Genomic DNA, 25,129 nt, shown 5'->3' with positions numbered 1-25,129 from the left:
CAGGATGCAGGAGCTGGGCTTCTTGCTGCTGCCATGATTGCTGTAGTTCCTGGTTATATTTCTCGATCTGTAGCTGGCTCCTATGATAATGAAGGTAAGACTGAGAATGCCGAAGGGGATGTGTTCACTTTATTATCTACTGAAATTTCTTGGGCAGGAAGGAACCTTTGCAGATATTCTCTTCCTATCATCTGTTCTAGAGAGGTAGCTGGGAATTAAAAAAAAACTTGCTGGCATGGTAGCACACGCCTTTAATCCCAGCACTCCAGAGGCAGAGGCAGGCAGCCTGGTCTACAAAGGCAGTCCAGGACAGCCAAGGCTACACAGAGAAACCCTGTCTCAAAAAAACAAAACTGAAAAAACTTACTATTTGTTTATTGTGTGTGTATCTGCATGTGTGCATATCCATGCCTTTGTGTAGGATCAGAGGACAGTTTGCAGCTGTCAGTTCTCTATCATGTGATTCCTAAGGATTGAACCCAGGTCATCAGATTTGGTAGCACATCCCTTTGCTAGCTGAGCAATGTTATCTGCCCTAGCTGGGAACTTCTTAACAGGCCTTTTGTTTCCTCTCTGTCACATTTAATTGTTGTTTTAACCATTATGATCATTTTTCTTAATTTTTCAAGTAAGTGTCTTTAATTACAGTGACTTACTGGCTTATTTTAAATTCAGCATATTTTTGTTGAAACTTTGGGAAACATGTTAGTTATTATAAAGATAGATAGTGAAGTAGATTATTTTGTTCTGTAATTAAGAAATTAAGGTATAGATAATAGATGTTGTCCCTTAATCTGTTAAGGAGTATAGTAATGGACCTATAAAAGTAGCTCTAGATGAGTATGGTTGAAAATACCTATAATCCTGGCACTTAAGCAGGAAGACGTGGGGACCATATCATGAGTTTGAGGCCAGCCTGGGCTACATGAGACATTGTTTCAGAAAATAAAAACAAATTTTAAAAAAGCCTTAAAACTGGGACTGATGTCACATTCCTGTAATCCTAGCAGTCAAAGTGAAAAGGGAAGATATTTAGTTCAAGTCTATTGTGGGATTCATAGTGAGTTTGAGTCCAGCTTTGGCTATATAGTGATTTTTAGGTTAGCCTGGGTTACCTAGCACAAAATAAACAAACATTTAAAAAACAAAACGAAACCCAAAACCAACAAAAAAAGTTAAAGCTCTTTCGCACTGTACTTTGGGGGTGTCTTGTAAGGAGAAATTAATTTGGTTTTGGGGATCAAAGGAAAGCTTTTTGGAAGCAGTTGAAATTAATCTGGACCAAAATTTGGGAATTAATGAGGTACTTTCTTTCAGGGGGCAGGGAGGTGGGGGTATGTGGAACTCTGGATTGAACCTAGGTCTTTGGGCATGCTAGACAAGTGTCCTTGGAGCCGTAGCCACCAAGTCATCTACCAGTCAACTAAGAAGGACAGTATATTCAGAGTAAAAGGTCTGCCTTTATTAACATGTGTAGATGCTGCTGCAACCTTGCATACACCTAAGAGTAGCAGGAAATTTAGTGCTTAGAAATAAGATAGTGTTATGGCCAATATTTACCAGTTGCTTTCTATACTCTAGGGACTATTTTAGGTGCTCTTTGTGCACAGCATTTGTCTTTACAATGATTTTAATAAGTAGGAATGTACTGGAGATTCCCTAGGCTGGAGATGTAGCTCAGTGGGTGAGAGTTTGCCTAACATGCTTGAGGCCCTGTGTTTAATTCCCAGACTAGGGGGAGAAAATTATACTCAGACTCCTTCTTACAGGAAGCAAAGGCAAGGGAAGTAAAAATAATTTGCCTAAAATTATACTTGTACTGAATAGTAGTTTAGAAATGTGAATCTAGATAGTGAGCTGCAGAGTTGTGTTCTTTTTAAAGAGATTTACTACCTTTGATTGCCTACATCTAAGTGTGGGTGCCTGAGGAGGCCAGAAGAGGATCTCGGATCACCTAGAACTGGAGTTACCGGTGGTTGGGAGCCACCAGTGGGTTCTGGGAACCAAATTTGAGTCTTCAGTAACAACCCTGTTTGCTCTTTTTGTTGTTGTTGTTTGTTGTTTTGTTGTGTTTGTTTGTTTTCGAGTTTCTCTTCATGGCCTTGGCTGTCCTGGACTCACTTTGTAGACCAGATCTGCCTGCCTTTGCCTCCCACATTCTGGGATTAAAGGCATGCACCCCCACACCCAGCCTTTTGTTTATTTTGTTTTTTGAGACAGGGTTTCTGTTGTAGCCCTGGCTGTCCTGGACTCTCTTTGTAGACCAGGCTGGCCTCAAACTCATAGATGTCCTCCTGCCTCTGCCTCCTGATCCCTATTTGCTCTTAAGCATTGAGCCATCTTCCAGTTCTTAGAAAAGTTTTTTGTTTTGTTTTGTTTTTGGGTGGTGATGGTGTTGAGACAGGAGCTGTCCTGGATCTCACCCTGTAGACCAGGCTAGCTTCAGACTCAGAGATCCACCTACCTCTGCCTCCTGAGTGCTGGGATTAAAGGCCCAGCTCCTAGAAAAGTATTCTTAACTGAGTTAATGTGGCTTCTGACTCTGTTGTTTTCTGCAGGAATTGCTATCTTTTGTATGCTGCTTACTTACTACATGTGGATCAAGGCAGTGAAGACTGGTTCCATCTATTGGGCTGCCAAATGTGCCCTTGCTTATTTCTACATGGTACGTTTATTCTTTGTCTCTTTCTGGTTTTGGTGCAGGGGACTGAGCCTATACTAGGCATCTGATTTACCACTGTACTACATCTCCAGCTCCTCTATGTATTTTTAGTTTTTAAATTTTCTTGTGTGTCCCTGCCCCCTTACCCCATTTTCTTTATATGAGGTCTCTTGTATCCCAGGTTGGCCTCAAACTCTGTGTAGCTGAGGATGACCTTTTGATCCTCCTGCCTCTATTTCCTGAGAGCTTGGATTGCAAATGTGTACCACAGCTGGGCTTGGTGGTTCATACCTATAATCCCAGCATTTAGGGAGACAGAGGCAGGCAGATCACTGTGAGTTCAAGGCCAGCCTGGTCTCTAAAACAAGCTCAGGACAGCCAAGGCTACACAGACAAACTCTGTCCTGAAAAAAACAAAACTAACCCAACCAAGCAAATGTGTACCACAAAGCTTGGGTTATACAGTGCCTAGGATTGAACCAGGGCTTTGTCCATGCTAGGCAAGCACTCTACAACTGAGTTGCATCCCTAGCCTTTTTTTTTTTCTGTCTGCTAATAAATTTTTTCAAATTCTATATTACTGGATTTCCTATGGGTATGTGTTGTTTGTCCCATATTTTTGTAGTTCCCTTTTCTAATACAATTTTTTTCTGTGTAATTTTACAACTATCCCTTGACTTTCTTTACTTTTTGCTTCTACTTAGATTTGTGTGTGACATATAATGGGTTGCGTCTAAATTTACACTGTAGCTTGGTACATCTTGGGTCACAGTGTCAGTATTGTGTGGTAGTGCTCAAAGGGACTGTTCTTTGTATCCTTTCCCAGGTCTCTTCATGGGGAGGTTACGTGTTCCTGATCAACTTGATCCCTCTTCATGTCCTGGTGCTAATGCTTACAGGCCGCTTTTCTCACCGGATCTACGTGGCCTACTGTACTGTTTACTGCCTGGGCACCATTCTTTCTATGCAGATCTCCTTTGTGGGTTTCCAGGTAAACCTGAGACTTTGTAGAGTTTTATCCAGCGAAATGTTTCTGAGTAGCTCCAATTGGATTGACTTAGGTTGGCACATGCCTTAAATCTCAGCACTTGGGGGCCAGAGGCTGGTGGATTGCTGTGAGTTCAAGGCCAGCCTGGTCTACAAAGTAAGTCCAGGACAGCCAAGGCTACACAGGGAAACCCTGTCTTGAAAAAAAAAAAAAAAAAAAAGAAATGCAAATTCTATAGAGGAAGGAGGCTTAGGAATTTGAGGTCATCTTTGGCTATGTAGTCAGTTCAAGGCAGCTTGGGATACATGAACCCCTATTTCAATAAACAGAACAATAAATAGAAGCTAAGTGGAACAGTAAAAGAGATCTTTTGAATCAGAGCCTCTGGGGGTAGGCTCAGCAACATGCTTAACATTGGCTAAACCAACGTTTAGCCCATTGATTATGATGCCCACTAGATTTAGAGAACCACTGTCTACGGAAAAGAATAATTTATATACTAAAAAAGATCTAGTGCTGTGAGACATAGGCGCCATTGATTTGTTAGAAGTGGAGATTATGGTTACATTGACTTTTAAATGGTGAGTTTTAGTGAATGGGGATTTTTGGGGAAATTTCAGGCATGCTAAGGAAGTAGCCCGAGCAAAAGATGTGGTTATGATGGTGTATGGTATGCATTCCAAACATTCTTTGGAAAATATATTTGGTAAATTAAACCCTTTTATTGGTCCTCATTCATCTTGGAACTTCAGAACTCATTTGACTTCTTGGGCTAAATAGATGCGGGAAGTGCCAATCTTGGACAAACTCATTCTGGTTTTTTGTTTTGCTTTCCCTAATATTGCCATATATGCTCCCCTCCCCTCCTCCGTAGCCTGTCCTTTCATCAGAACACATGGCAGCCTTTGGAGTGTTTGGTCTCTGTCAGATCCATGCCTTCGTAGATTACCTGCGCAGCAAGTTGAATCCACAGCAATTTGAAGTTCTTTTCCGGAGTGTTATCTCCCTAGTGGGCTTTGTCCTCCTCACCGTGGGAGCTCTTCTCATGCTTACAGGTAGAAGAGTACATCTTTTATAACTAGACAGAGATGGAGACTAAATGTCAAAAAGATGGGCTGTTAGCTCACCACAGAAGATTCTTCTGTTTCTCTTTTTATTTCAAGCACTAATGTTCTACTTAAAATTTAATTTTATGTATATGGGTGTTTTTGTCTGCATGTGTGTCTGTGTACCACATGTGTGTCTGGTCCCTGAGGAGGCCAGAAGAGAGCTTCAGATGCCTTGGAACTGGAGTTGTGACAGTTGTGAGCCACCACATGCTTCCTGGGAACTGAACCCGTGTCCTCTGCAAGAGCAGCAAGTGCTCTTAACTGTGAGCCATCTCTCAGTCCCAAAGTTCTCCTTTTTTGCTTTTTTGAGACAGGATTTCTCTGTGTTATTTTAGCTATTCTGGACTCGCTTTGTAGACCAGTGATCCCCTTGCCTCTGCCTCCCAAGTGCTGGGATTAGAGGTGTGTGCCACCCCACTGGCTCTCAGAGTCCTATTTTTTACAACCTACATATATACCGCTTGTCAGCCTGTTTGGAGTCTGAATAGCAGAGTATCTTTGTAAAGCTGGTAGAAGGACTGTCTAGCCTTGCCAGCCTTTTCCAGTTTTCCTTTTCTTTCCTATAAGTTGACTTATAGAAATTCTTATACTCTTTGTCATATTTTAAGTCATGACACTAATCTCATCCTATGGTAACTAAATCATTGCTGTTTAGTTTAGTTGAGATTCTCCGTTTTTTAAAACTTACACTTCTGAGAAGCTAAACTGAGCTTTCTAATTCATAGCAGGATGGAGTACCTATGTTGCTTAGAGTCTGGAGTTAGCCTTGATTTCTTGATTTGACCAGATTAAGCCTTTCCATTAGGCTTCTCTGAACCCTTGCCCACTTATTTTTTTCTATTTATTATTATTATATTTTTGGCCCAATTATACTAATTAAAATATTCTCAAGTTTAAAAGAAAAGGAGTGAATCTTTGTAAATATTATTGATGATACTAAAGCACAAACAGGACTTTTCTATCTCAGAATTTTACTAAAATGGAATGCTGTAGGCTGGTGAGATGGCTTAGTGGAAAAAATTGCTTATTGCACGATCCTGCACTCCTGGGGAAAATGGGTAGCTAACACAATACAACCATCCAGAAGCTTGGAAGTACGCTAGTTTAAAATGTGAAGTGTGGCAGAAACAATAAAGAAGGTTCTGCCTCAGACACAGTAGACGACAAGAGCCAGCTCTCACACACTGTCCGTATACCCAGACACACTACACAGGCATGCTAATAAAAATAAGATGGCATGTTGTGATTAGCTTGTATTTAGCTTAATGTTTTAGGACTATATATGAAATACTTATTGCCTCTTTTCTTCCAGGAAAAATTTCTCCCTGGACAGGGCGTTTCTACTCTCTGCTGGATCCTTCCTATGCTAAGAACAACATCCCCATTATTGCGTCTGTGTCTGAGCACCAGCCTACAACCTGGTCCTCCTACTATTTTGATCTGCAGCTCCTCGTCTTCATGTTTCCAGGTCTGTCTTACATTTATAAGTGACCTTTATAAGAATCACCCTTTGATTTAAAATATTAACCACCCTCATTCTTAATTTTTTTATATTAATTTATTTTTATTGTAATTATAAATATTTTTATTTATGTGTGTGGGTATGTGCACATGAGTGCAGGTGCTTGCAGAGACCAGAAGAGAGTGTTGGATACCCTAGAGGTGGTGTTAGGGCCAGTTATATGCTGCCCCATATGGGTACTTATAATTAGTCCTCAGGAGCATATTTCTTCCCCTTAACTCTGTTTTTTTCTTGGCTATGTTGAAGTTCTATGTTAGTTTTTTTGTTAAAGCAATTTGTATATTGTAAAAACAATAGGAATAAGTTAAAAAACATTAAAAAATTTTTTTTGCACTACTTCTTACTACTTGTCCCACCACTGTTAACAATTTAAATTAGATGCACTGATGAATGTCTATAATTTTAGCACTTGGAATTCTGAGGCAGGAGGATTTGAGTTTGAATTGGCCTGGGCTACCTAGTGAAACATTCTCAAAAAGCTGTAACCAAACAAAAAAAAAAAGCTGTAAAAAAAACCCATTTTAGTATTTTTGAGACAAGTTCTTACTGTATATGGTTTGCTAACCTGGAACCTGCTACATAGAGCAGGCTGGCTGCCTGCCTCTATCTTCCTTGCAAGTGTTGAGATTAAAGATGCACAACACCACACCTAGCCCCAAACCTACCATCTTAATAGGTACATTCATCTACTTATTTGTTGAGCATGAATGAAATCATTAAAAATTTTCTCCTAGTCATAAATAATTATGATTAGGGATAGCTTGAGGTTATATGACAGGAGTGGAACACTTGCCTAGCCTGACTGGGGCCTGGGGTCAATCCTTGGCTCTGGGGAAAAATAATAATAATTTCTGGTTTAGAATTTATGGAAATAATTTTGTTATGTATAGACATGTGTAAAGATGTGGAAAAGGCCAAGGGACCTATAACTTCTTGTAGCCATATCTTAGTATATTTCATATTAAAATAGGGTGTAATTAACCATCTCTTCTGCTAGGCATATAGGTTATTTGTGGTTGTTAGATATTTACGAGTATTCTAGTGAACATCTTTGCTTGAGTTTTTGGATAGATTCCTAGAATGACTGAGGCAAATGTGTGAAGTCATCTTAGTCATATAATGAAGATATTTTCCCGTGTAGGTTTCGGTCTACAGGGCTCAGCTGCTTACTTTTCTTTTCCTCTTTTGCAGTTGGCCTCTATTACTGCTTTAGCAACTTGTCTGATGCTCGGATTTTTATCATCATGTATGGTGTGACCAGCATGTACTTTTCAGCTGTAATGGTGAGGAATTGTCTCAGTTCTAGCCAAACTTTATCCCTGACTCCGAGGTGCTCTCTCTCTCTCTCTCTCTGAATTAAAAAACAAAAACAAAAACAATTTATGATTATGAACATCTGCTTGCTGTAGTTAATCCTTTTTTGGCATATAAAGACACTCACATAGCACCTTGGTGGCACACTCTTTAAATCCCAGCACTTGGGAGGCAGAGGCAGGTGAGTCTCTCTGAGTTCAAGGCCAGCCTCGTTTACAAAGTGAGTCTAGGACAGCCAGAGCTGTTACACAGAGAAACGCTGTCTCGAAAAACCTGAAAAACAAAACAAAGGCACTCACATTCTATTTGTGGGGTCTAATTTTCTTGAGTTCGTAATATATTAGGCACTTGTAAATGTCATTGAATTTGGAGCAGATTAAAGAAAAATATTTACATGGAACTCTAATTGCAGGCAGTAGTGAGCCACCAGCTGTTGATGCTGGAAACCAAACCAGGTTTTCTAGAAGAGCAGGAAGCTTAAGCACTAAACATCTCTTCAGCCCCTGGGGTGGACTTTTGTATCTTAAAGCCTTGAGAGCACTGTCTACTGCTTTGTGGTTAAGTCAGAGAAGGCTTTTTTCCCCCCCAAAATATTTTTTATTTTATTTTTATGTGTATGGGTGTTTGTCTGAGTGTGTATCTGTACACCATGTATATACTTGGCACATTCAGAAACCAGAAGAGGTTGTTGAATCCCCTGGGACTGGAGTTAAAGATAGCTATGAGCTGCCATATGGGTGCTGGGAATTGAACCTGGGTCTTCTAGAAGAGCAGCTAGTGCTCCTAACCACTGGGCCACCTCCAGTGTCCTTTTCGTGTGTGAGTGTGTGTGTGTGTGTGTGTGTGTGTGTGTGTGTGTGTGTGTGTTGTTTATATATATAAATAGACATTTAAAATCATAAATGACAATTAGAAAATGTCTTTTAGCTGGGAATGGTAGTACACACCTATAGTCCCAGCACCTGGGAAGTAGAACCCTGAGTTCAAGGACTGTCTGAGCAACATGGGAAGTCTCTATCTCAAAAGACAAAATGAACAAAAATAGGTTATAAAAAAGTAAAATTTTTAATTTATAAAAATAGGTTTATTTGCCAGGCGTAGTGGCGCACGCCTTTAATCCCAGCACTTGGGAGGCAGAGGCAGGCAGATTGCTGTGAGTTTGAGGCCAGCCTGGTCTACAAAGTGGGCGAGTCCAACACATCAAAGGCTAACCCAAGGCTGGCTCGGAAAACCAAAAAGATTTATCATATAAATAAATTTATAAAAAGTAAAAATTATATTATTATTCAGAACATAGAAACATATATATTTAGATCTGCAATAGAGTTTGTTATTTATATTGATGGTTTTGAGACAAGGTTCTTTTGGTTCTTTTTGAGACAAGGTTTCTCTGTGTAGCTTTGGCTGTCTTGGCCTCAGACTCACCTGCCTCTGCCTCCCAGAGTGCTGGGATTACAGGCGTGTGCCACCTTACACGGGAGGGATAAGGTATTTTTCTCCCCTAAATTTTAATTATGTGTGTATATGTGTGTATCTGTGTGTGAGTTTGTGCATGTTAGTGAAGGTGTTATGGAAGCTAGAGGCAGGCTGTTGTGAGCCGTCTCATGTGTGTGCAGGGAATCAGAGTCAGCTCTTCAGCCCCAAAGATTATCATTTATTATGTTTACTTATGTGTATGTATTTGTGTCTCTGTGTATATACTACATGCTAGCAGGTGCTTCCAGAGGCCAGAAGAGGGCATCAGAACTTTTGAGTTGCCCAGCATGGGAACTGAACTCCAGTCCTCTGGAAAAGCAATACGTGCTCTTTTTTTTTTTTTTTTTTTTTTTGATTTTTTGAGACAGGGTTTCTCTCTGTAGCCTTGACTGTCCTGAACTCACTTTATAGGCCAGGCTGGCCTCAAACTCATATCAATCCTCCTGCCTCTGCCTCCCGAGTGCTGGGATTAAAGGCATGTGCCACCACTGCCTGGTCTTTTTTAAACTTTTAATGATGTGTATATGCATGCATGCCAATGTTTAAGTACTGGTTCTCAGAGTCCAGAAGAGGATGGCGGATCCTCAAGCTAGAGTTCTGGGCATTTATGAACTGCCTAACCTGAAAGAATTTAGGTTCTCTGGAAAAGCAGTATGTGCTCAGAGCCATGGAGCCAACTCTCTAGGTTTGGCCATGAATTTTTGATCCTTCTTTCTCTCCCTTTTTTCTTTCTTTTGATTTTGTTTGTTTTGAGACAGGGTTTCTTCATGTAGCCTTGGCTTTCCTGGAACCTGCTCTGTAGACCAGGCTAGCCTCTGCCTCCTGAGTGCTGGGATTAAAGGCATGGACCATCACTGTCCAGCCTTTCTAGCATCTTGATTGATGGAATTATTTCAACTGGCTCACCTACAATGAAATTTAAGAAGTTTATACTTCTGTTTTGCTTTAGCTATACCTCATATTTTCTATTCTACTTTTGCTGGAAAAGAATGTTTGTTGAAAATTGTTACATTAGCTAGGCATGGTGGCACATGCCTTTAATCCTAGCACTTGAGAGGCAGAGGCAGGTGGATCGCTGTGAGTCTACAAAGTGAGTCCAGGACAGCCAAGGCTACTCAGAGAGACCCTGTCTCAAAAAAAAAAAAAAAAAAAAAAAAAAAAAAAAAAAAAAAAGAAAGAAAGAAAAAGAAAAAGAAAATTGCTGCATTGATGTCATAGTTGACTAATAGATTGAAGTCCATTGTTTGTGAAACACTGATTATACTGATCATGATTCTTGTTCCTTTTAGGTGCGTCTAATGCTGGTGTTGGCACCTGTTATGTGCATTCTTTCTGGCATTGGTGTCTCCCAGGTACTGTCGACATATATGAAGAATCTGGATATAAGTCGCCCAGACAAGAAGAGCAAGAAACAACAGGATTCTACCTACCCCATTAAGAATGAGGTGAGAGCTGGGCTTTTATAGCACACATCTTTAATCCCAGCACTGGATTGGCAGAGGCAGGTGGATCTCTGAGTTCGAGGCCAGCCTTGTCTGCAGAGTGAGTTCCAGGACAGCCAGGGCTACACAGGGAAACCCTGTTTCGAAAAACAAAAAGGACAGATTTAAGTAACGTGTTGCCTTATAAAAGTGTGTGTGTGTGTGTGTGTGTGTGTGTGTGTGTGTGTGCACGCGCACATGCTCATGCCTTCATGTGTGTTTAAGAGGGGTATTAGAGCAATGGTCAGAATTAATTTATGCAGCCCAATATATTTTGCTCTCACATAAGAAGCTGTCTGTGTTTGGTTACTGCACAGTTTTCCTTCTTTAGGTGGCAAGTGGGATGATACTGGTCATGGCATTTTTTCTCATCACCTACACTTTTCATTCGACTTGGGTAACCAGTGAAGCCTACTCTTCTCCTTCCATTGTACTGTCTGCCCGTGGTGGGGATGGCAGTAGGATCATTTTTGATGACTTCCGAGAAGCATATTATTGGCTTCGTCACAATACTCCAGAGGTAAAAGTTTGGGAGGTGTTGGATAATCGGGTAGTGGTGAAGACACTTGATATTGTAGTGAACCTGACATCTTTTAGATGGATGGGAAGCCTAGAAAAATTAGAAATTTAGAAGCTCAGTTTTTAATAAGCTTTAAAGACCAACTTCCATTGAGGTTTCTTCTAGAGTAGCAGGTCTTAACCTGTGGGTCACATGGCCTCTTTGGCAAACCTGTCTCCAAAAATACTTACATTACGATTCCTAATAGCAAAATTACAGTTAAGAAGTAGCAATGATAATTTCATTGATGAGGGGTTGCCACAGCATAAGGAACTATATTAAAGGGTGCAGTATTAGGAAGGTTGAGAACTACTGGGCTAGAGTAACTTGTTATAAAAAAATGAAAATCCCAAACATTTGGTTTTACCAGTAAAGATTAAGGAGTCAGATGCTGGGGTGAAAACCTGCTAGCTTAGAGAGGCAGAGAAAGCACCCAGCTGACCTTCCTACTTAGCTCATGTCCCAGAGGAAAAAACAAAAAGCCCAAACCTTGCTAGCAGAACTCAAAAGTTCCTCCTCTTTAATCTCTTTCAGTTGGTTTCTTGCTCCACCTCTTGACCTGGGGTTAACTTTATTAAATTCGATCAACAGAAAGCTCTTTGACCGGGCGTGGTGGCACAGGCTTTTAATCCTAGCATTTGGGAGCCAGAGGGAGGTGGATCACTGTGAGTTCAAGGCCAGCTTGGTCTACAAAGTGAGTCCAAGACAGCCAAGGCTACACAGAGAAGCTCTGACTTGAAAAAAACTGAAACCAAAACAAAACAAAAAAGAAAGAAACAGTATTTTATAGTTCACAATCGTGAGTTCATAATGGATTAAAGTATCCTGCAACAGTAACTTAAATTCTAGATTCTTTTTGGACATGTACATTTATACAGTAGTGGTTTTAGTATAAGGTAGATAACCCAGTTACAACAGGAGAAAATAAAAAATGGTTTGCTACAGAAAAAGGAGAAACTCAGTCAAGGTAAATAGTTGCCACCTGATAGTAATGACATATTACATTTTAGTTTTTATCTGTTGAGCATCTGAAGTAATTTCAATTTCTTTTGCAATAACTGTTGGGTACAGCATTTTAGAGACAGATTTGCTAGACATCCAAACTAGAGATTTTTTTTCAAAAAGTGGTGTTGGGGATTGAGCCCTGAACCTTAACATATGGTAGGCACAACCTCTGCCACTGAACTGTATATTCAGCTCCTAAACTAAAAATCCTTTAATCCTTGCCATCATATTTTGTCTTTTCCCTTCTACTGTAGTAATAACTGATTTTATAATGTTATTAAGGGTCATTTATTAACAATTACCAATTAACAAACCAGGAGCGTTAGCACAGGCCCTCAATCCCAACAGTGAGGATGTAGAGGCAAGTGAACCTCTTGAGTTTGAGGCCATCTTGGTCTACATGTTGAGACCCTGTCTCAAAAGAAACAAATTTAAATTACCTAATGACATTAAGCTGTTTACATCGTAGTCCTCCTGCATCTCTTGGTCTGTTGTGCTTGTTTCAGTGATCTGAAATTGAGATGTGTGGGAATGTTGGATTTCATATAGTTTAAGTTATTTCCTGTCTATCAATGGAGGAGCAGGTGTTAGGCATACAAAAAGTACTTTGTAAAGAAATTAACTAGGCAAGTCTTACTTGCTATCAAAGATGTCTTTCTACTCGTTAGCATTTGGTTTTTAAGAGACGTGAGATGAACATTTTTCTATTTTCATTCTTGTTTTAGGATGCAAAGGTTATGTCATGGTGGGATTACGGTTACCAAATTACTGCAATGGCAAATCGGACAATTTTAGTGGACAATAACACATGGAATAATACTCATATTTCTCGAGTAGGGCAGGTAAGGTAAAGTGGTCCTTTAAATGTCTGATATGCGAGGTCTCCTGGGAAGTGTGTCACTAGGAGAGGAGATTGACTTGAGATTTTATTTTGAGAATTGTACACTTATTTTTCTAGGCAATGGCATCCACAGAAGAAAAAGCTTATGAAATCATGAGGGAGCTTGATGTCAGCTATGTGCTTGTCATTTTTGGAGGCCTCACTGGGTATTCGTCTGATGGTAATGTACTTGATACTATTTCTAGCTGCAGGGCATAGATTCTCAGAAAATTTAATGAATCAATTATTGTTTTATTTACTTAATTTGGTTTGACAGAGTCTCATGTGACTCAGGTTGGTGTCCATGAGGATGACCTTGAACTACTGATCTTCTTGCTTCTTCCCTGGTGCTGGAACTAAGGCGTGCACCATCTGTTTTTTGTTTTCTCTCTTTAATGAAAAGAATTGTGTGTGTGTGTGTGTGTGTGTGTGTACAAAGTAAAACTAACTCTCACAAAACTGAAGTTAATAATACCTGTTTATGCTGGGTGTGGTAGCACACCCCTTTAATCCTAGCACTTGGGAGGTAGAGACAGGTGGATAACTGAGTTCGAGGCCAGCCTGGGCTACAAAGTGAGTCTAGGATAGTCAAGGCTATACAGAGAAACCCTGCCTTGAAAAACAAAAACAAACAAAAACACCCAAAGAAACCTGTTTATAATTTTAAAAGTTAAATAATTCTGGAGGTTTAAGTGGCTGTCTTGTGGCCGTAAACTTAATAAGCACCCTTAACACCAGTCTTCAGAAGCAATGACTCCTGTCTCCAGTTTCTTAGGGTTTTCAGAGTGCTGGGGATTGGTTCCTGGAGCTCACATGTGCTAGGCAAGGACTGCACCACTAAGCTATACTCTCAAATCTTTATATTTTAAAATTCCTGCTGTTATGGGGCTGCTTAGTTTAATTTTCCTATATCAATGTCTCTTTAAAAAGTTGTATTATTGCATTCATTTATTTGTGTGTTTTGGAGGGGGATGCATGTGTCCCATAGTATGGAGGTCAGAGGACAGCTTGTAGGGGTTGGTTCTTCTACCATGTGAGTCCAGGGATTGAGCTTAGATCATCAAGCTTGGAAGAAAGCACCTTTACTTGTTGAGCCGTCTCATTGGTCCACTATTAACTTCTTACAGTTGACGTGTTTTACCCTTCACCGCAAATTTTTCCTCTTTTCAACTGTTAAAATATTTTCTTTTCCTACAGCTAGTGGGTACGTTGTATGTATATGTCAATTTTCTTTGAATGTGTGGCTGCTTCTACACAATTAGCTGCTATGCCCTATGGCTGCTTCTTTAAGATGCTTCTATTTTAAATAAGACTATTGCAAATGTATCGCAGGAACAACAAACAATTACCTCAACACTATTTGGTAGTAATTATCACATATATATGTGTGTGTTTGTGTATATATATATATAATTAAGTACTACACAAATACAGATTTGTATGTGTGCATATCTACTTATTTATGTATATGGCGTGTGTATGTGTAGCAGAATAGTTCTATAGGATGTGATGGTGAACATCTACGCTTGGTGAGCAGGAAGGTTGCCAGTTTGAATCTACCTTGGGCTATATAGCACACACACACACATACAAATATAGTTTCTTGAAGTCTTCCCACTAACCAATATTAAGAACCACTGCCAACTGAGTAGAATATGTTTGATATTGGAATAAAAGTGAGTGTCATTATTTGTAAATCTTAGAAAATTTTTCATGAAATTCAGGGAATGAGCAATTACCATTAGTAACTTAGCATGAAAAAAATACTGCTTACTGTCTTAGTTAGGGTTTCTGCTGGTGTGATAAAACACTTCAATCAAAAGCAACCCAGGAGTCTGGAGAGATGGCGCAGAGGTTAAGAGCACTGACTGCTCTTCCAGAGGTCCTGAGTTCAATTCCCAGCAACCACATGGTGGCTCCCAACCATCTATATAATGTGATCTGATGCCCTCTTCTAGCATGTAGGCATACATATAGGCAGAGTATTGTATACATAATAAATAAATCTTTAAAAAACTTCAAAAGGGCTGGAGAGATGGTTCAGAGGTTTAGGGCACTGACTGCTCCTCTAGAGGTCCTGAGTTCAATTCCCAGCAACTACATGGTGGCTCACAACCATCTACAATGAGATCTGATGCCTTCTTCTGTCCTGCAGGTGTACATGCAGACAGATTACTGTATTTATAGTAATAAACAAATAATTCCCCCGTCTCAAAATAAAAAAACAATGGGGGGTGGGGGGAAAAACCGAGGGAGGAAAGGGTTTATTTTATCTTACAGCTTGTAAGTCATCTGGGGACATCAGGGAAGGAACTCTAGTCAGGAACACGGGTGGGAGCTGATACAGAAGCTATGGAGGAGTGATGTTGTTTACAGACATGCGCCTTGTGTCTTGCTCAGCCTGCTTTCTTGTAGCACCCTGGACCAGCCTTCTCAGCCACAGTACTTCCACCCACAGTGATCTGGCCCTTCCCTCTACTGACTAGTCAAGAAAATGCACCACCTGCTTGCCCACAGTCCAGTCCAATTGGGACATTTTCTCAGCTGAGGGTGTTTTATTCAAATGATTTTAGCTTGTGTCAAGTTGACAAAAAACAAAACAAAAATAAATGAAGCAAATAACCCCAAAACAAACTTAGCTAGCACACTTGTCAAAAGGTCTTGAGACATTAGAGAGATTGTTTTTGTTTAATTTTATTTTGTATTCGTGTGTGTGTGTGTGTGTGTGTGTGTGTGTGTGTGTGTGTGTGTGTGTGTTGCAAGGTTGATTGGTCTCTCAGTGGGTCCTGGACTTGCCAATCAAGCAGGGTTAACTGTGCTGTGAGTCCTCAGGGATCCAACAGTCTCAAATCCCTAGCACTGGAGTTATGATTATGTGCCACCATGTCCAGCTTTTGTATGCGTGCAGATGCTCATGTTTTTGTGGCAAGCTCTTTACTGACATGTTCTCTTTTGCTGGGTACAGTGACGCACGCCTGTAATCCCAGCACTCAGGGAGGCCTCTGAATTTGAGGCCAGCCTGTTTGTCAAAGCAAAGTAAAAAAGTTTTCTGTTTTAAAAAATTTTAGACAAGAAGTTGCTCTATAGCCAGGATGGTCTATAACCTGATTTATAGTGTAATCAGATCTCCATCTTACAGCAATCTGACTTCTTCTACCTCCCAAGTTCTAGAATTAATGGTGTACACACCATGTTTGACAGTTAAATGATTAAAAAGATTCGTATATAATATATATGTAAAATATTTATATGAAATATCTTGCCCCCCTTATTTTATGTGCACTGGTGTTCTAGATGTGTATGTTGTTCACTATGAATTTGATGACTAGGCTTTAGATTGGCTATTAATCTGGGCAGTAGTGGCACATGCCATTAATTCCCAGCACTTGGGATATAGGAGCAGGTGGATGTCTGTGAGGCCAGCCTGGTCTACAGACCGAGTTCCAGTGCAGCCATGGCTACACAGAGGAACCCTGTCGCAAAACAAAAACAGAAACAAAAGCATGGTCTACAAAGAGAGTTCCAGGACAATCAGGGCTAGTAAACAGAGAAACCCTGTCTTGAAACAAACAAGCACTGCCCCCCCCAAAAAAAAGGAGGAAAAAAATTGCTATTAATTATTCTTCTGAGTCATACTGAGTATTTTGGAGTATTTATTTTATTTATTTGCTTATCACTATGACAAACTAGTTCGATTGTACCATTAGTAAAGAATAAGTTGCTTTTAATTCCTTTGGTATAGGGAAAAGATCAGTGGGATATTTCATCATTGAAATATATATGGGGCATAGCTGAGTGTGGTGATGCTTGTCTTTAATCCAAACACACAGTGAGATCTGGGACAGCCAAGATTATGTAGAGAGACCCTGTCTCAACAAACAAACAAACAAACAAATTAACTAACACACAGAACATAGGGGGAGAGGCAGGATCTCACTCTGTAAACTGGCTGGCTTTAAATTCGCATTGTAGAGAGGCAGGAGGATCGCTGTGAGTTCGAGGCCAGCCTAGTCTAAAAAGCAAGTCCAGGACAGCCAAGGCTACACAGAGAGACCCTGTCTCAAAAAAAAAAAATCGCTATGTAGACCAGGCTGTCCTCATACTCATAGAGGTCCACCTGCCTCTGTCTCCCAAATACTGGTGTTAAGGCATGCCCCCGCCACACCAAGTGCTGCTTAATTTTATCTAGTCTCTTGTAGGTGAGGCTGAATGAAGCAATTTCTGGTGTTTTTGGAGTTACTACATCACTGCTGCTTTTTTTTTTTTAAAGTCTCCTCACTATTTGTGAAGATGCTTCATAGATTATATTGCTTACATTAAGATGATTTAATGTAACTTGCCTTTGAGTATTTGGTAACAGCATTGTTTTGGTTTTTGGTGTTTTTTGTTTTATTAGTTTTTGTTCTCTCAAGACAGGGTTTCTCTTTGTAGCCCTGCTGTCCCAGGCTTGCTTTGTAGACAAGACTGGCCTAGAACTCACAAAGATTTGCCTGCCTTTGCCTCCCTGAATGCTTGTGTTAAAGGCGTGTGCCACCACCTCTGGCAACAATAGTGGTTTTGTAGTTACCTCAGCAAAGCCCAAGGTTGGGAATTAATAACTTTTGCTTGCATTTCAAATACTCTGTCTCTTATTGATGAATTGTAAAACAATATTTCTGAAAAATAAAAATAAAAAATAAGATATATTTTGCTTACTGTTTTATCATGTCCAGAGCTTAACTGAGAATACCTTTCTGCTTACTCAGAATTATTAATAAAAACAGGCTAGACAAAGTGGTACATGCCTGGAATCCCAGCATTTGGGAGTGGAAGCAAGAGGATCAGGAGTTTAAGGGTAGACTGGGCTACATAGTAAGGCTGTGTCTCAAAAAGCAAACAAACTATTACATGTATAACAAAAAGTAATCCCCACTAAATGTACTTACACATTGTTATATTTATTTATGTATTTTTTTAAAGATTTATTTATTATGTATACAACATTCTGCCTGCATGTATGCCGAGCAGAAGAGAGTGATAGATCACATTATAGATGGTTTCTGGGAATTGAACTCAGGACCTATGGAAGAACAGATAGTGTTCTTAACCGCTGAGCTATTTCTCTAGCTCCTATTTATGTATTATTTGTGTGTGAGTGTCCGTGGTGTATGTGGGGATGCATGTGTCATGGCATGCATGCAGCAATCTTAGGACAACTTTGTAGCATCTGTTTTCTTTTCCCACCTTTACATGGATTGTAGGCTTAAACTCAGGTTTCCAGGGTTACACAACAAACATCTTTATTCCCAACCTCCAGCCTCCTCCCCCACCCCCAAAGCCATCTATTTTATCAATAAAGACTCAGAAGCCATATGCTGAGGTGAAAACCTGCTAGCTCAGAGAGGCAGAGAAAGCACCCAGCTGATCTTCCTACTCAGCTCAGGTCACTAGCTCAGTTGACAGCCTAGGAGGAAAAGGCAAAAAAAAAACCAACAACAAAACAACAACAACAACAACAAAAAAACCTCCAAGGCCAAAGGCTTGCTAGCCCAGTACTCAAAAATCACAAAACGGTGGTACATGCCTTTAATCCCAGCACTCAGGAGACAGAGACAAGTGAATCTCTGTAGTTCTAGGCCAACCTGGTCTACAAAGCAATACCCCGAAGGCCAAGAGCTGAAAAGCTGAAAAGCTAAAGAGCTAAAAAAAACCATTCTACATCTACGTGCTGTTTTTAAAACCTCTCAACTCAAGGTCCCTCTTATTCTTTAACCCCTGTCACCTGGTTTCTTGTTCTTCCTCTTGACCTAGGGTAAACGTTATTAAATCCTATGTACAGAAAACTCTTGGACTAAAGGTGTGTATTAGGGCTGGCTGAACCACACCTTAATCACCTGTTTACAATAAACAGAAAGTTCTTGGATTAAAGGTGTGTATTAGGGCTCAACCAATCAAACAAAAGATAGGTTTTTACAGTTCACAATCTCAGGGATCACAATTAGATCAACTATCCTGTAATACTTGTCTCAAGGGAATAAGGTGGAGAATGACAGAGCAGGGCATTAATATTGTCTTACACTTGCTTTTTATTTATTTTTGAGTCAAGGTTTTCCTATGTAGTTCTGGCTGTCCTGGGCTCACTGTGTAGACCAGCCTGGCCTTGAACCACAAAGATCCATCTGCCTCTGCCTTCTTAGTGCTAGGATTAATGGCACACCCAGCCTCACATTTTTTTTTAAATCAGTAAAGCTTGGCACAGTTTATGCACCTGTGTCTGTAAGTACTTAGAGAAGCCAGAAGAGGGCATCAGATCCACTAGACTTGAAGTTACACACAGATGGTTGTGAGGCCCTCCTCCTCTTCTTCTTCTTCTTCTTCTTCTTCTTCTTCTTCTTCTTCTTCTTCTTCTTCTTCTTCTTCTTCTTCTTTCTTCTTTCTTCTTTCTTCTTTCTTCTTTCTTCTTTCTTCTTCATTTTTGAGACAGAGTTTCTCTGTGTTAGCCTTGGCTGTCCTGGACTCACTTTGTAGACCAGGCTGGCCTCGAACTCACAGTGATCCACCTGCCTCTGCCTCCTGAGTGCTGGGATTAAAGGCGTGCACCACCATGCCCGGCTATTTCTTCTTAAAGTCAGATTTTTTTTAAGACAGGGTCTCTCTGTGTTAGCCTTGGCTGTCCCAGACTCGCTTTGTAGCACCACATCCAGCTTAAAGTCAGAATTATTGATAAATACTTGATATATTGAATTGTTGAAGTAGTTATATATGGTACCTATACAGTTTTTTCAGTTATTTGACAGTAAGAATTCTACATGTATTCTTTTTGTTTTGTTTCGTTTTTGTTTTTTGAGACAGGGTTTCTCTGTGTAGTCTTGTCTATCCTGGGCTCACTCTGTAGACCAGGCTAGCCCCGAACTCATAGCGATCGGCCTGCCTCTGTCTCCTGAGTGCTGGGATTAAAGGCGTGTGCCACCACCGCCTGGCTCATGTATTCTTTTTTAACTTGTTTGGTTTGTGCAGATTTATTGTTAAGTAAACTTACCTTATATACTATAGGACAATATTTTATTTCATGTGTACGGGCATTTTGCTTACATGCATATCTTTATACCACTTGGATGGCTGTTTGTGAATGGAGAGCAGAAGAAGGTTGTGTTTTCTCTGGAAATAAAATTACAGATGATTGTGAGCCACCATGTTGTTTGGTTTGTTTTGGTTTAGTTTAGTTTTTTGAGATAGGGTTTCTCTTGGTAACAGAGCCCTAGCTGTTCTGGACTCACTTTGTAGACTAAGCTGGGTTTGAACTCACAGAGATCCCCCTGCCTCTGCTTCTGCCTCTTCTGGGAATAAAGGTGTGCTCCACCATGCTGGGCCCCACGGAATTTGTATGGCAGGCCCTTAACTGACTAAGCTACCTGCCTAGTTGCTCATCTATTTTGATGAACATATGTACCATAGAGTGAGAGTGCACAGTAGAACAAAGAGAGCTCTGCAATGGTAGCACTATTTCATAATTCCTGTAGTGGTGTCTGCAATTTTCAGTTGCTCTACAGTTTTGTCTGCTCTTGAGTTTATTTGTACTTTTTATTTGGATACATTTGTAATGGTGATACAAATGTTTTATAGTGAAGATTGGAAACTACTCTTTATAGAAGACTATAAGAATATGGCGAAAAATCTGATTTTATGAAGTCAGATTGATGGTTAATAGCTAATTGTATGTAAAGAAAGACTTTATCAGAAAAATGGGGAAAACTCTTGAACTTCCTTTGGAGATGATGTCATTCTTTTGAATTGTTGAAAGAATGATGATTTGATAATTATCTAACTGTGGGAACTAGACTTACTTTTTTATTTTTAAGACAGTAAAATACTAACCATTAAAAACAATGCAGAAGAGCCAGGCATGGTGGCGCATGCCTTTAATCCCAGCACTTAGGAGGCAAAGGCAGGCAGATCACTGTGAGTTTAAGACCAGTCTGGTCTACAACAGGAGTTCTGGACAGCCTAGGCTACACAGAGAAACCCTGTCTCGAAAAACCAAAAAACCAAAACCAAAGCAAACAAACAAACAAACAAACAAAAAAAACCCCTCCAAAACAAAACAAAAAAACAATGCAGAATATTCAGTATCTAGCTCTATGAAAATATGCATGTGATAGTCATGAAAGACAGTATTGATTTATTCCTATATCTGATTTAATCCTTAAGACTATTATTAAACTGTATTAGTAGGAGTTCTGAAAGTTTTGAAAATGATTATCATTGCTGTCGATGTTGTCATTTACTCAACATTTCAGCTGGTCCTGCTTATAAATACTTTATGCTTTTAAGAAATCCCACCCCTGACACTAATATGCGCCAATAAACAACCTCAGTGGCATTTGATCTAGCTCTAGCTTCATTTGTTAATTCCCTCATTCGCTACTGGCCTTTAGTCTCTAGCCATTATTTCTGTTTTTTTTCTTGGTTCTATTAAAAAACTAAGCAGGCTAATAGCTGGCGGAATGTGCCTACGGCCATAATCCTAGCCCTCCACATGCTGAGCTAGGAGGGCTGTGAATTTCAGGGCAGCATGGGCTATATCATGAGCTTCTCTTGCCATCAAAACAACACCCAAACCAAAAATGCTCATGACTTAGGCTTTCAAGATGTTGCTTGGCTTGGCCTTGAACTCTTCAGCATCTACCCTTACCTTAGCTTCTTTGGTGCTGAGATTACAGGCATAGGCAAGATGATGTTTTTAGAAGCAATTAGCAATCTTTGGATATAAATTTTCTGTAGCTTTTAGAAAGTTTCATTTCTTCTTGGACACATCTTACTGTGTTTTCAGTGTTCTTAATTTAATCATCCCCCCATCCCCCCAGCAGCTGACTATGTAGCTGGCCTGGAACTCACTATGTGGACCAGGCTAGCCTTAAACGAACAGAGATCCTTTGCCTTTGTTTCCCAAGTGCTAGGGTTAAAGGCATGCACCACTATACCTGGTTTCCAGTTTTACTTTCTATTGAATGCTTATGAAGGCTTAAAATAAAATATTTTATCATAGTGTAGATTCTTTTATATGAAAGCTTAATGCTATGTAGCCCAGGCTAACCTTGAATATACAAAACTATTCCCTCAGCCTCCCTGTGCTGAGATTATAGACAGTCACCACATGCCTAGCTTTCACCTTGTATTATGCTCTTACATTACCTCTAAATTGATATGGATAATACTTCAAGTGCTTTTTTAAGTATAAGTGGCTACTGGCTACTGATTGCAATAGCTTATCTCTGTGTAATTCTTAGCAACAGTGTGGCTTAAGACTGGACCAATAGCATACAATTTCATCTATTAACAATTTCTTACAAAAGTTTTGTATTTTTTAGGAAGTGTTTTGCTTATACACTATTTCCTCCCCCCCCCCCCAAGACAGGATTTCTCTGTGTAGCTTTGGCTGTCATGGAACTCATCCTGTAGACCAGGCTGGCTTCAAACTCAGGGATCTGCCTGCCTCTGCCTTCCAAGTGCTATGTGTAAAGGCATGAGCCACTACCACCCAGCTTTGTTTTCCTATTAGGAAAGGATGATAGAATTATTTTTTAGAAATAGTGATATTAGTGAGATCTAGCAGCCTTTCTGATGCAGCAATCCATTTCTTTTTTTCATCTAGATATCAATAAATTTCTTTGGATGGTCCGGATTGGAGGAAGCACAGAGACAGGAAGACACATCAAGGAGAATGACTACTATACTCCAACTGGGGAGTTCCGTGTGGACCGTGAGGGCTCTCCAGTGCTGCTCAACTGCCTTATGTATAAAATGTGTTACTACCGCTTTGGGCAGGTCTACACAGAAGCCAGTGAGTGAATGATCATGCTAACAACAATAGTAATAGCTAACACATACCGTGCTTTCCAGCCTCTGCTCTTAGTCTTTTTAACTCATTTAGTCCTCACAGCAACTCCAAAAATAGAGACTAATGTAAAGTTATATTATATATGAAAAAATTGAAATAGCCAAGAGTTTACTGAACTAGCTAATATCATGTGATAGTTATGATTTTAAATTCAGTTTGCCCTTATATTCTATGCTTTAAAACATTATCTTTTATTGTGTGTGTCTCAATAAAGAATATTGTAATGTGAAAAAGAATAAAGAGGAAAACTACTTTTCCAATTTTTAGAAGAATACATTAAGAAGTATTTGGTCAGCTTAAATCTTGTCTATTTCAGTTTTGTTTCTGCATCAGGGAAAACGTTGCAGTATATACAGGTCTTGGGCTCATGATTCATGGAAGGGTTACTAGCATTAAGTGTCTGGGTGACAGTCCTCAGGACTAGAGAGCCTTGAAAGTCACCTTGCAGACTTAGAAGAGGTAAGCTCCATGGATTCCAACAAGCATCACAGTGGGTAGGACTCAAGCAGGGTAGCATTTTAATTTCTGTTTCTTTTTTTCTTTTTTTAAAGATTTATTTATTTTTATGTATATAGTGCTCTGCCTGCATGTACACATGCACACCAGAAGAGGGCATTAGATCACATTATAGATGGTTGTGAGCCACTGTATGGTTGCTGGGAATTGAACTCAGGACCTCTGGATGAGCAATCAGTGCTCTTAACCTGAGCCATCTCCCCAGCCCTCTTGATTTGCTGTTTCATATGATGGTCATTCTTTCAAACTGTAGTCAAAGTGCAGGCTGAGGAATAAACAGTGCAGTAGATGATGTGCAGGTCCATCTCTTTAGGAAGTCCACTAGTAGAATAGAAATACATTTTCTTTTTGTTGGTTTTAGAGCGCCCACCAGGCTTTGACCGTGTTCGAAATGCTGAGATTGGTAATAAAGACTTTGAACTTGATGTCCTGGAGGAGGCGTACACCACAGAACATTGGCTGGTCAGGATATACAAGGTCAGTAGATGCTGCATCTCTGAAAGGTGCTCTCATGCTTGCAGGTTTGTTCTAGTATGCAGTTTTCCAAATAGGGACATTTTTAACGGTACCTGCTTTCAAAGTAGCTTGTGACTCACTTGAAGTGTTAGGGGTGTGTGTGTGTGTGTGTGTGTGTGTGTGTGTGTGTGTGTGTGTGTATATATACCTTGTGGAGTTGATTCTCTTTAGCTTTGTAGAGGTTCCAGAGATTGAATTTAGGTAATTAGATCTGTATGACACTTTTATCTGATAAGCCATCTGACTAGCCTAAAATATTACTAATTATATTTTTTATTATTCTTAGATAGGAGATATCCCAGTTGGCAGTTGCTATGGCAACATTTTTTTTTTTTTATTTAAAAAATTATTATTTTTTTTACTACATTTTTATATGCCACATATGAGGTTAGAGGACACCTTGTAGGAGTCAATCTTGCATTGTGTGGGTCCTGGAGATCAAAATCAAGCCCTTATTCACTGGGCCATCTTGTCAGACTAGTACTTTTCTTTTGTTATGAATTTGGGGATAGGTTCTCAGGATGCCGTCTAGGTTGGCTTTAAAATTACTGTGTATCCCAAGTTGGCTTTAAACTCAGATTCCATTTCTTTTTGTTTTGTTTTGTTTTTCAAGACAGGATTTCTCTGTGTAGTCTTAGCAGTCCTGGACTGGCTTTGTAGACCAGACTGGCCTTGAACTCAGTGATCCATCTGCTTCTGCCTTGTGCTGGGTAGATCCTATTTCTTCAGCCTCTGGAAAGGTAGTATTACAGATGTGGCCACTGTATGTGGTGCAGCACAACTGATCCAGGTAGAGTTTGAAATAGCTTGAGGGTTAGGGAAATGCATGTTTGTGTTTTTGAACTACGTTTTCTTTTTGCTGAATTTTTGACACAGAATGGTGTTCTATCTTTCACATGAGAAAAGATTGAACCAAGTATGGCATTGTATTGTACCATTAGGGGAGCAAAGGCAGAGGAATTGAGTAGGCCAGCCTGGGCTACATAGCAAAACCCTGTCTCAAATAACAGTGGTGGGTGGTGGTGATGGGGCTTGATTGACGTCTTTTTGGTCAATGCCAAAATTGGTTTCTCCTGCTTCTTAGGATTGTCCTAACAGGCTGAGCTGACAGGAGGTGGGCTTTATCCCATGCTTATTTATTCACATGCCAAACAGGCAGCAGAGTCTGGTGTGGTCCTTTTTGCTTATCGTGGAGCCAGTAGATCTCTCCAAAGTTGAACTTTT

The 25,129-nt window shown here is 40.0% G+C and overlaps 1 protein-coding gene across 3 annotated transcripts in view; it reads left to right on the top strand.

The window, feature by feature from the left end:
- Positions 1-25,129, top strand: part of STT3A (STT3 oligosaccharyltransferase complex catalytic subunit A) — a 42,359-nt gene that overhangs the window by 13,322 nt on the left and 3,908 nt on the right. For all 3 annotated transcript variants that reach the window (XM_084782215.1, XM_084782216.1, XM_084782214.1), the window contains exons 6-17: positions 4-94; positions 2,559-2,665; positions 3,489-3,653; positions 4,525-4,705; positions 6,072-6,227; positions 7,473-7,564; positions 10,361-10,516; positions 10,884-11,072; positions 12,842-12,958; positions 13,075-13,177; positions 22,628-22,816; positions 23,751-23,866. In XM_084782215.1, coding sequence (XP_084638341.1) covers positions 4-94; positions 2,559-2,665; positions 3,489-3,653; positions 4,525-4,705; positions 6,072-6,227; positions 7,473-7,564; positions 10,361-10,516; positions 10,884-11,072; positions 12,842-12,958; positions 13,075-13,177; positions 22,628-22,816; positions 23,751-23,866 — 1,662 coding nt within the window. The remainder of the gene's footprint in view (positions 1-3; positions 95-2,558; positions 2,666-3,488; positions 3,654-4,524; positions 4,706-6,071; positions 6,228-7,472; positions 7,565-10,360; positions 10,517-10,883; positions 11,073-12,841; positions 12,959-13,074; positions 13,178-22,627; positions 22,817-23,750; positions 23,867-25,129) is intronic.

Source organism: Acomys minous (assembly GCF_964271855.1).
Source record: "Acomys minous genome assembly, chromosome: 5".
NCBI classification, from domain to species: domain Eukaryota; kingdom Metazoa; phylum Chordata; class Mammalia; order Rodentia; family Muridae; genus Acomys; species Acomys minous.
This window is presented reverse-complemented; position numbering and strand designations above follow the sequence as displayed.